This window comes from Corvus kubaryi, unplaced genomic scaffold, assembly GCF_017639235.1.
Source record: "Corvus kubaryi isolate FWS band 111438036 unplaced genomic scaffold, C.kubaryi_AGA036_p1.0 37322, whole genome shotgun sequence".
NCBI classification, from domain to species: Eukaryota; Metazoa; Chordata; class Aves; order Passeriformes; family Corvidae; genus Corvus; species Corvus kubaryi.
Window position 1 is genome coordinate 6,646,385 of NW_024581101.1, and position 11,881 is coordinate 6,658,265.

At 46.4% G+C, this 11,881-nt stretch overlaps 1 protein-coding gene across 10 annotated transcripts in view; it reads left to right on the forward strand.

Moving 5' to 3' along the window:
* The window catches only part of ATP11C (ATPase phospholipid transporting 11C), a 55,285-nt gene extending 46,999 nt beyond the window's left edge, over positions 1-8,286 (forward strand). For 4 of the 10 annotated variants that reach the window (XM_042029319.1, XM_042029312.1, XM_042029318.1 and 1 more), the window contains 2 exons: positions 519-672; positions 4,904-8,286. In XM_042029319.1, the coding sequence (XP_041885253.1) occupies positions 519-672; positions 4,904-4,917 (168 nt within the window). In that variant the 3' untranslated portion in view covers positions 4,918-8,286. Of the gene's footprint in view, positions 1-518; positions 673-2,676; positions 2,768-3,630; positions 3,727-4,903 lie in introns of those variants that run through there. The other 6 variants (XR_006016318.1, XM_042029315.1, XM_042029313.1 and 3 more) reach the window with 3 other exon arrangements.
* Positions 8,287-11,881: the final 3,595 nt, after the last annotated feature.

The following is an 11,881-nucleotide window of genomic DNA, read 5'->3' on the forward strand; positions in this document are numbered from 1 at the left end:
TTGCATAGCTCAATATTTTTGACTTAACACTAAGCAAAAACTGCTTTGGGATCCTTGTCATCAGTTATTGATGGTGTTTTTCACAAACAGCTGTTGGTTGCCCTTCCTCATCAAGGAAGGGGGAGGAAGGAGCAAATAACCTGTTGTGATTGTGAGACTCTGGATTTCCACTATCAAACCCAAACTAGAAGCCATAGCAAAGCCTGAAGCTGAAATAAAATTACCTGGTTTTTGATGAGGTGAATAACTTATCTTTCAGTGATGGTAGCTAAATTCAATCCTCTTCCCACCCTGAAAAGTAACAGATGTGGAGATTCAAAATGGATGGTGACATTTCTGAAGTGCAGTCAGAGGCAGGAGATGGATTGGGAGAAGGATGGACAGTGTGTTTCTGTGCTGTACCCATCTCCATCTGAAAGGGAGGCATAACTGCTGACAGCTTGACATGAAGTCTCCTTTGATTCTAACCTTGGAAAATCCATGTTAACCAGAATTTATTTGTATCCTTTCTTTTTCAGGCCTTTCTTGAAGCAGCAAAGAATGTATTTTGTATTTGCTCATATGCTGACTTCTGTTTCCACATGGCTGGCAATAATTCTCCTGATCTTTATCAGCCTTTTCCCAGAAATTCTTCTAATAGTTTTAAAAAATATAAAAGAGAAAAATCATCAGGTAAGGAACAAGATGATGCATCCCACTGTATTTTTAGGAAGACCTTTCTTACCCTTAGGCACCAGATGAACCTGTAACAATACCATGTACCACTCACATCTCAAGGGAGGCTTTCTTGAGTCTTGTCTTGCTCTTTCACATGCCAAAAACGTCAAGAAGTTATTCTAAAAATACTGCCTAGATCTGTAGCGGGGAGAGACTCAACCTGTGCCTTTCCTTAGTTGCCTTCCCTGGGTGGGAATGTTCTGTCTCCTAGAGAAATGTGTAAGCCCTGTCCAGCCTGAACTGACCCATCAAACACACCATATCTTGTCCTGAAAAAACTTGCTCATTTTTATGTCAGAAAAACACAAGCAGGATGCTCCCCTGGGTGTGTCCTCAGGTGCTGGTGCAGTGGGAGCAGGGTCAGGTCCTGTCACATCTGCCCATCCTCCATACATAACCGAGGGCTCAGACCATGGTGTTCACTGTCCCTGAAAGGTGTCTGGTTTCTGAACAGCTTTCCTTCCCTGCTGGGGAAGGAGGGCTCCCTTTGGAAGTGGAAACCTCTTGAAAGTTTTCTTCATTGCTCCTGCAAGTGGGGAAGGCCAGCACTGCCAGGCTCACAACTCGCTGTGCTGAGCCCCCTGCCTTTGTCTCTGCTTGCCCAGAGGTGCTGAACGTCCCAGGGGTGCAGCCCCATCCCCTGGGCAGCCCCTGCTGACCCCCCCCGCGCCTTCCCCTCCTGCAGCCTCTCTCTTCCCCTGCAGCATCAGCGAGTCCTGCCCTGGGTCAGCATGTGCTGTGTTTCCAGCCAGCCCTGGCCTCCTGACCTCGGGTTTACATGTCCCCAGGCTGCAGTAGGGCACAGCTGAAGGGACATGATGTGGGGTCACCCCTGGCCAACTCACAGCCAGATTAGCCCCACCCCTGGATCGGTGATAGAATCACAGAAAGGTGTGGGCTGGAAGGCCCCTTAAAGATCATCCAGCTCCAGCCCCCTGCCATGGGCAGGGATGCAGTTCACTAGGTCAGGTTGCTCAGGGCCACATCCAGCCTGGCCATGAACACTTCCAGGGGCGTCATTAAAGTTGAAAACAACAGAGATGGTAAGAAAGCCATGGTTGTATTTTATGAGGATCTATGTAACTTCTTCCACTTGAGTATGATTTAATAGTTTCTAGCTTGGCACCCCTGTTGAATAGGCTGGGAGTGAGTTGCTCTCAGCTGCAGACATAGGACAGTTTGGGGACAGTGCCCTGGAAGGATGACCTGGGGGTTTCTGAGCCCCAGCTCAACTCACCTGGGAGGTGACCCATTTTTGCCTTCAGCTGCTGACCAAAGATCATTCCCTCTTGCAATACTTACTTTCAAGAGTGCTTTATATTCATTTAACAAAGGCTCTTGTGAAATCACTTAGCAAAGCAAATTGGGTGTTGTCTAGAAAAGTCTCCAGATGTGCATCCCAAACTAAACACAGGCTGAGCCATATTTAAATGTACATTTTGTGTAAGAGCTTTACTGTAAATGCCTGAAGGAGCTGGATATCTGTGTCTGCCATCAGACACCAAAGTCAGTCACCTGATTTGTAAAGGCATCTAAGACTAGGTAGAGGATTTCAAATCAAGACCTTTGTTGAAAATTCCGACCTTAATATTGTAATAAAAAGACCCAAGGGGAGCATTAAGTGAAAAACAGGATTAGGAACATTGTTTAGGGGTCTGAACCACAACTTGGCAGCCGAGGATCCCTTCTGGAAGGGTAGGATGGACTTCAGGCCAAGCTGATGGGCATTTGCCCTTGACCCCAGTGGGGATAGGGTTTCACCCCCAGTGTCCTATAACACAGCTCATCAGCTCTGCTCAGCCTTTATTAAGTTTTCTGTGTGGAAGTGTGGTGGTTGTTTTGATTTTGTTTTGATTTTGTTTGTTTCTTTAACTGCAAGGCGCATTTGTGTTTTCCTTGGTTTCTGCCTTTCTCTTTCTTGTACTGCAATTTTCTGTCTTTTGTGCTGTTGTGAACTAGGTAACGAAGCGCCTTCCTTCCTCAGGAACATCCACTATCTTCATGCTTTCTCAAACTTCCAGCAATCACAGCTTTTCTTGGAGTGAATAAGGTGATTTCCTTTCTGAGTCACAATGTGTTGCTTGCTCAACTGCTTTTTTCTTCCTTTTAATGCCTAACTCCTGAAAACCCACATTTAGATTTGCTCACACAGCAAAACCTTGCTTTCCCCCGCCTTTTGCCTTAATTTAAATCTTTTGCTTAAATATTTCGTCTGTCTCTTCCCCTTGGGTCTCTTGCTGCACCTCAGGTGGGTGAGCTGGTTGTGCTCAGGATGTCCAAGTGAGGTGGACACAGACAAAGCTGGTTACACTCTCCTTCCTTGCTGTAGTTTTGTGTTAGTGGACCGGATACAAGTGGGACAAGGTGGAATGGATGTTGATTGTCCTCTGGATGAGTTGTCAAGTGCCTCAGGCTTGTCTGACCCAGGAGGAGCTTCCCCAGTGCCTACCTTGCCCAGTCCATCCCAGTTGTTAATGCTGCCGTTGTTCTTTGTGTGATTAAGCCACAGCCCTCACATTGAGGGATAGTCTTGGACTTGCTGACTATGGGAGTGGTGGGGCCATGCACAGAAAAGCACCTTGATTACATGTCCCTAGTGTTTGGTTCCATTGCACATCTCCACCATTACTTGCTGTTTTAAAAATACCAGTTATGTGGAGATCAGGGATGTTTTCCTCCTCCCTCAAATGCACCTGCAGCATAAACCTCCAGACATTTTGAGAAGCAGGGCCAGTTTCTGAATACCCTCCATGCCTCTTGCCCTGCAAAACCGAGCCAGTGTTAATCACCGTGTGTTGCTCCATCCTTTATGAAGTGACTCAGCTGTAAAAAGGATTGTGTGTCTTGCACTGTTTGACCCCAGGCAGGCTGAGGGTCATGTGTGCTATAAGTCTCTTTGCCTCGCTGTTGCAGAGCAGCAGGAAGGCACCTGATTCATTGTCGGCCAGACCTTCTGTCACACCACTTCTTTTAAGAACATTCTCAGATGAGTCTAATGTGTTGTAACAGGTACCCTGTCCGGAGGAGTTGGGATGGTTTTAAGGGCATCAATTAACCAAATGTAACCCCCTCCAAATCAATTAAACCATGGTTCTTGTAATCCTTTTGACTCTTGGTGTGGGGCACCTGTCCTTGTGGAATGGAGATGCAATGCTTGGGATACATTTTAATTTGGGGATGTGGTACTATCCAGCTTCTTCAGAATCCCATATCTGTACAGATTCTTTCAAATATTTGGCAATATGTAAACAAATCTTTCAATCTAACTGCTATTTCAGTCTAATATTACAGAAAGTTTAATTTGAGAGTGCAGTCTGAATTGTGCTAACACTGGTTATAAAAGCTAATGCTGATACATTTACAGTGAAGCATTGAAATCTCAGTTGTTAAAATGATTCCAGTATTGCATCTGAACTGTACCAAAATCCCTTTCTCTAGGGTGCATGCTGTTCTGTCAGATAGAATAAGTATGTTTTAATTCATCTGCATAGATGGAAACTAAACACATGTACTTATCTGTGTATGTGGGCACATGGGACGGAGGCATGTCTCGGTGTCCGTGTGTCTGTACGCACACCCAGAGCATCCTCCTGTGGGTTGACTTGATTTTAAACTTGGTAGTAAGGCAGTAGCAGAATAAAAAAAGTGCCTAATTGAATTCACAATTCTGCTTTTAGTGGAGATGTCAGGTGTGGTGTCTGCTGCAAACATAAGCCTGCAGATTATCTACGGACCTCTCGCACCTTTGTGCCCGCGCCTGCTGCTGGAGAAATCAGGTTTATGGGCACGGCAGGTGCAGCAGCCCGGCTTGCCAGGCCTCCAGTGCATCTGGCAGCCGGCCCGTGCAGCCAGTCCTTCCCCACCGACATTAGGTGGTGCTCTCCACCACCGCATTCTGATGCAGACTGGTGTGGGGGGCGGCTGGACCAGCCCAGAGCGGGAGCTGCCGGGGACAGACAGCGAGGCAGATGCCACTTTAGACTTCATGCAGCATTTTGCCAATTGTGAAAATCGATTTGTCATCTGATTGCTTGGTTGTGAATGATATTTGGCACTTTTATCATGGGCTAATCATTCTTCTTCTCCTATATAATTTAATTTTTTTTTAAAATAACCCAGGAAAAGGTTTTTGAGTTTGGGAATGTAACAGTTGCAATACATGTTTGTTTTTCTTCTGATTTTGCAGGCTGGCCCCTTTGATCTGCCTGTATTAGTGTCATACAAACGTATAGAGAATGGTTATGTGAAGACTGAAGATGCTGTTACTAATTTGGCAGAAAGATATCCTCTCAGGATACCTTAAAGTGCTCCACACAAACACTGCTGTGTGTACATCACAGTATTGTCATGCTGTAGGAAAGCCTGTGGGTTTAACCTGACAGTTCCCTTTGACAGTACCAAGGACTGTAAGAGCCATGCTGGTAGAGCAGCAGCCAGGGCACTGGCCCCATGGTACCCGTGTCTTTGGTCTTGTGGCTTCCCTGCCCTCCCAGAAAAACCAATTCTGCCAAATTCTACATCATTGGAGGCTGAGAAAGCATCTTTAGGAAATCACCCAAAACAGCATGAATTGAAGTGCAAGAGTGCAGTGCCAGCCCCATCTCACATGGGGGCTTCCTCTGCCCACTGCAGATCTGTCCGAGAGCAGCAGAGAGCTGCTTGAAACTCTTGCTCTGCCTGACCAAAGAAGTAGCACAGACTTCAACCCAATAACATCCCCCTCCAGCCCACTGAGGGCGCTGGGAAGAGGCTGCTCCTCTCACACAGAAGGTGGATGCACCTGGAGCCCCTCTCCTGGTGCTGGGGCTGCGCTGCCTCAGCCGGCAGCTGCCCCCTCCCAGCCGTGGGTTCCCAGATGCACACAGCAGGATCAACTGAAAATCTGGGAGAAATCTTTGCTGCTCCCTCCTCCAGGTATGGCTGGAAGCAGTCTGTGGTCTCTCCACAGCAGTGGTGTCCATGTGAAGACCTGCAGTGCTGGGAAAGTGCCAGAGCATCCTCCCACAACCAGTTTGCTGATGGGTTTATTCCTGCTGAAGGGTGAAGAAAAGGTTGTTTTGTGGCTGTTTGTGATGGAAAGAAGCTTTCATGGGGGAGAAGGGAATCCCAAAAGTTGGGCTGTGGCAGACTCTGAGCCCCTCTGCCCAGGCTGCTGTGGCTGTGCTTACATTACTGCACTGTGCAGTTGCTCCAACACTTCAAAGGCCTGAGTGGCAGTGTAGTCCTTGGCTGATCCCGGGGACATGGGCTGTGCCTGTGAACCTGCAGGCGTGTAAAACTGCATCTTGAGTTATCTGCACTAAGGAGAAAGAAGACAGTTTAAAATTGAATACATGAACCTGATTTCATTTTACATTTTATTTGTTTTTTAAATTGGCATGTTCTTTTTACATCTACCTGTACCATGGTCGTAGGAACTCTTCTCTTTAGGTCCTGCACAGCAGAGGTGAGATGCCTGACTCTCAATGGTTTTGGGTTTTTTTTCTCTGATACTTCATATGTGGAAAGAGCAGCTTTTTTTGTTGTGTTAAGTCATAAGCAGTGACAGAGCAGCCTGTGTGGCAGCACTGGTTGGTGTGACAGTCCCTCCCTCGTGCTGATGTCCCCCAGGGGCAGAGGAGCCCCTGTGAGGAGCTCCAGGGCTCATTGCAGAGGCACCGAGCTCTGCGCTGCCCCTGGGTTTGGCTCCCGCTCGCTCAGGCTTTGTGTCATGTACATACCACAAAACAGTCTGGGACTAGACAGAGCATTCCCCTCACCAAATTTTGTTGAACCTCAGACTTTTAATTTTGGGAAGAATCAAGTCTTGCTCTCTGGCTGCCACCCCTGTGGTTCGTCTTCAACTGGTGCAGATCAGCTGCTGGCAAATTCTCTCGTGCATCATGAGGGCTTGGACGGGCCTTACCTGAGAGGGAGAGGGGAGTGCACAGTCCCTGTGGCTGCTCTGCCATCACCCAGCATGGGAGGGGACATTTGGACAGGACCACTGTATTATACACTCTGCACTGGTGTCTGCGCCGTGTCAGCGCCCGCGGCTCGACTCCTTGCTGCGTGCAAGTAAGGAGCTGCACTGCCAGCATGTGTCCCATGGGCAAAGCTTTCATTTTCTTCTTTTTTTCCCGTTTTCCTAGCTCATTTCACAGACCTAGAATTCAACTTGCAGACCGTGTCCCGTTCTCAACTTTTCTTGCTAAAATGTGGTGCCTACAGATCAAGTATACGATGAATACGAGGAAGATGTGCTCTATATGCCAAATCTAACCATTCTCCTTAAATATACAGTTGCTGACTTGTGTTTACATAACTTTTAAAAAATGGGCGCTAAAATGCCTAATTCCTGTGATTCAAAACCATTCCAAGCCTGAATGGTCCCAAGCCTGACACCTTGCTTCTCTGTTTGTTTTGTGTCATGCTCTACTCCAAGGGTCAAAGTCTGTTCTCCTGGAATTCCATTGGTGATATCAGTGGGAACAGTGAAACTTGACGTGTGTGAACTGTTCAATAGTCACTTAAACAGGATGATTTCTGCTGCCTGTCTCAAGACAGAGCCTTCTGAGAACCAAATCCTTCTCTTGGTGTTTCCAAGTGTCCTGTCTCCAGCTGGAACAAGCCGTTGCAATAGCTGTATGTTCAAACCCAAGGTCTGTGTGCTGACAGGTGGGGTGGAATTCATGCACAGTGTCTTGAGTAGCAGCCCTTTTGGGGGAATGCAGTTTTTCTTGGGCTTGGATCTTCAGATAGTGCACTGGTGTAGTGCTGTGTGCCAGGACAACCAGGCTGCCCTGGTCCTGCAGAAGAGCTGATCCTCATCATTCAGCAGCGGCAGAAATGAAATTGCAGTTGCTGTGGGTGACTTGTGAAATCGGGGGAAACAGGACCCCTTTTGAGGTTAGAGAGGCGAAGAAGTGGTGGTAGTGGCTGTAAGCAGGAAGCTGAGGTGGCAGCAATGGGACAGTGATGCCGTGGTGGGTGCTCGTCAGGGCTAGAAGGCCAGTACAGGCTTTTTGGTGGAGAAAGTTGAAGGAAAAAAGGCTGGGTTTTTCTCATAATAATTTGTTGAAGTTTAATCACTGACTAGTGACGCTGAAAGATAAGGAAAGTAATTAAGATTCCCTCTAAAACTCTTATGTGATAACAGTGGAGCTTGGTGTAGTCATAGCGACTTTTCAAAAACTAATCCTAATCGTTGCGGGAATATTATAAATGACTTGGAATTGCATAAAAGCTTCAAATTGAATTTGTATACACACAGTCGAAAAACTTTCCTAATACTGCACCATTTATCCAATTTCCCAGCTACAAATTTTTTTTAAAAAAATGTAGTGTATAGAAAATGTAAATTATATATACAGGCAATGAGCAGATACATTTTCAGCTTCTTGCAAAGAAAAAGGACTGCAGCCTTACATTTTTTTCACTTTAATGCAATTTTATACATTTATGTTGCTTTATATCAAGGAAATTGAATGTGAATGTTACCTTTTATGAATGCAACTTGCTCCTTTTTCATTACAGAAACTTTTGTTTGAAGTAATCAATAAACTTTGGTATGTTGTTCTGATTAATATATATTTGTTGTCTGTCTCATCTCCTTTGAAACTCCTAGGGGATAGTTGATTATGTGGGCTTTTCCAGGGTAGGACTAAGGGCACCATCAGCATTTTCACTGGGGGTAGATGCCAGCAAGGCCATGCTTGGTTGTCTGATGTGGAGCAGCATTTGCCTGAGGAAATACTGGTTGCTTCTCATACATTTTTATTTTTCCAGCAGTGTATTAGCAATTGCTGGCATCAGCTGCTGCACACAGCTGGCCTGTGTGCTTTCAACTCATTTCCCTCAAAACGAATGTTTCCATTCATGAAGTGTTTTCCATACTGCTGTGTTGGTTCTTGGTTCTGTGTGTCGTGGCTACCTGTAATAAATGAGTATTTTTTAGTTCAAAGCCTACAAGTACACAAATGAGGTTTGCAAAGTGCCTGGTGCTGGTGAGGTTCAGGCCCAACATTTGCATTGATGAAATTCCAACAACACAAGGAAACTGCTAAAGCACGACTTGCAGTGTTTGTATAATACACAAGGAAAATATATAGACTTCACTTTTTTTTTAAGGACGCAGGTCTGATTCACGCTGAAATGTTGTAATGAAAAACTGACAGTTTGAAAAATTCTGTTTTGGCTGCTTCGATCTCTGCAGCTCCCATCAGCCAGCGCAGGACAGATGGCTGAGCTATTTAAAACAAACTCTAACCTTTCCGAGGCAGCTCGTACTATTGGAAACCAGATCCACGCATTGAGAATCTTAATAGCACCAGGGAGTGATAGTGAAAATCATCTGAAGAGCTGGAAAGGATTTTACTCTGAGCTGGCTGCCCAGGCTGGCAGGACAGAAGCTATAAACGTAAGCGATGGGAGATGACCACCAGGCACCAAGTATTGCAGAAAGCACCAAAATTAGCACTTAAAACACCCATGTAGCCCTTCTTGTTAGAAAGGAGGAGTGTTGTCACGTTGTAAGGTGATTTTTAACAAGGACAGCAGTTTTTTTAAGGTCAGGCTGTTGGCGTGTGAGGGCTCTTGGCTTGTGGAGGGGTCGTGGTGTCCCTATCCCTCGCTGTCCCCCTGCAGCTGTTGCAGGACATGCATCCGCAGTGTTCTTGCTGCTGGGATTGGGCTTTGCTTCTTAAATTTTCACGTCTGGGGCTAACCTGCTGAGCTGGAAAATGCAGTGTGGCCTGGAGAAAGGGTGTGTGTGTGCACCTGTGTGAGTGTTCCTTTCCAAAACCAGGGCTTGTAACAACAAATACGGCAGGTCTGACTGACGCAGGGGGAAAGTGAGAGTTGCAGAACAGAGTGGAGCCCTTTTTCTTTTCACGTTCAAGTAGGAGACATAAAATCCTCCTCCTGATTAAATCTGTGTGGGTGTGGCTGGCTTCAGTGAGGCCAGGATTTCTGCCAGGCTATGGAGGGTCTGCCCACCTGGACCAGCTTGGAAAGACCCACACTGGACAGTACCCCTGGACTGAGGGTGATGCTGCTGTCTGCTCAAGAAATCCTCCTAAAATCCCATGAAAACCAACCCAAGTTTAATTACTCTTCTGCACAAGTAGTTTATTGTTGCTGTGCTTATTCCAGAGGTGAGCAATTCCCTTGGTCATCACTTTGACTCTAACCTGTGTTAGCCAGTTCTGTTTTTCCAGTTCTCAGCTCTTGACTGAACAGGTATTTTTGAAGGGTGATTTCTCAAATCCAAATAATGGCTCCAGTCTCAACCCAACCTTCTAGCCTTAATCTGGGAAAGGGGAAAAAAAAGTACTTTTTTTTTTTCAAATTCAAGAGGGTTTGAATTTTGTTTGAGTGGGTTTTTTCAGCCTCTGATCTGGATTTAATGAAATAAGTTGGAATTCTTCCTACACCTTCTCCCTAAGATTAGATTTAAGGATGAGGCTTTGCACCCACATGAAATAAATCTCTGCAAGCAGGTGCTGCAGGTGCTGTCAAGGTCTTCCACAGCTCTAAAGGGCTCTTGCCCCTTATGCACAAGTTTGTATGTGCCAATCTCAGAATGCTGAACATTGCTGTGGGGCCTGAAAAAGAAACAGCCATGTTTCTGGCTGTCATTGTTTCCTTTTTAATCTGTCTCCTTGGTCCTTCTCTCTCAGTTTATTATCTCCTGGGCAGGCAGAGAGTAACACTGAGCTCTGGAGGGGACAGACGTGCCAAGGAGCTTCTGCCAGTGTAAAATGTGAGGAGCTGGCTCTGCGGAATGCCTTGCTGGGATAGCTGGGCGTTTGTTGTGAATTGCCCCAAAGGAGGGTCTGTAGCAGCTGGGTTTCCAAACCATGAATCTTCGTGGCCATAAGGAAAAGCCACGAGCAATTACCCTCCAGTCTGAGTGAACGCAGCTTTTCCGTGCTGAGAGCTGGCTGGGGCTGGCTTGTGTCGGCTGAACTGTCTGGAGGAGGTGCAGCTCTGGGATGTGCAGGATTCCTGCCAGCATCCAGTGCCATGGCCCAGCCCAGCCCACCTGGGGCTGGAGTAGGGTGTGTGCTGGCTGCAGAGACCTGATCCAGATCCTGACTTGATGACTTTGCCTTCTGTCCAGAGAGCAAGAAACGGATCGATTGTGAAAGTTTAGGAGTGACAGCTGCATCTTCTACGGGGTAGCCTCATTTCCCCAAAATCCTGTGTCAGGTGTGTGTGTGACACTCGTTGGGGATGAGCCCCAGTTACAGCAGGGCATCCCCTGCCCAGTGGTAGAGCAAAAAAGAGACTTCAGCACCTGGATGGGTCCCATTTCTCCATGAGCCGTGGCAGTTTAGCGCAAACACCGTTCCTGTGATAAGAATGCAGCAGGAATGTGGCATGGCTGTATTTCTTCACTTGTAGCCTTGCATATGAGATGGATTTTTTCGTGAGTAACTGCACATGAGCTCTCCCTGTCACACAAGAAGTGCATTGTGACCAGACAGAAAATCATCTATCCAAACTGTTTGGCTAGTGAGAACCTGCTGTGTCACGAACAGGGAGCGCTGACTGAATGGTAGTTTTTCCTTGAAAAATTCTGTATCACTGTAAGAAGGGCCTACCAAAAGATGCTGGGTTTTGTATTACCACTGTTAGACCATGGCTCTTTAATTAATAGCCGTGACTGCTGAAGTGTTGGAAAAAGGCTGCTATTACAGTAAAGAGCATAATTAAAAGGTTGTTTTGGAAAAACAGGAACATCTACTTCTCCGTGCTGCCTTCCTGGGCAGCTCAGGCTCCTGTTGAGAATGAGCTGGCATCGTTTGAACCTCAGCACCAGGGAAACTGAGAATGATGGGTCAGCCCTGTGCTGTGTTTGGAGCTCTGGCCAGCATTGGCTGTAGTACGACTTATTGTAGTTCTCATAAATCGTTCAAGGAATTTGCTAGAATGCTGTTTGCAGAGGATGGAAATGCCTTTTTTTTTTTTTTTTTCTCCCTACAGAAGTGCTGTAAGCACTAAGGCAGGGAGTAAATCCAGCTGCAGGGTGGTTTGCTGGGGGGCACTGGGTATAGCGGTAAATTTAAAAAAAAATAATAAAAGGGGAGGGAAAGAAATGAAAGGGGGAAAGGGGGAGAAGAAAAAAAGGGGGGAAACGAGGAAAAAAGGAAACGAGGGAAGAGAAAGAAATAATGGGAAA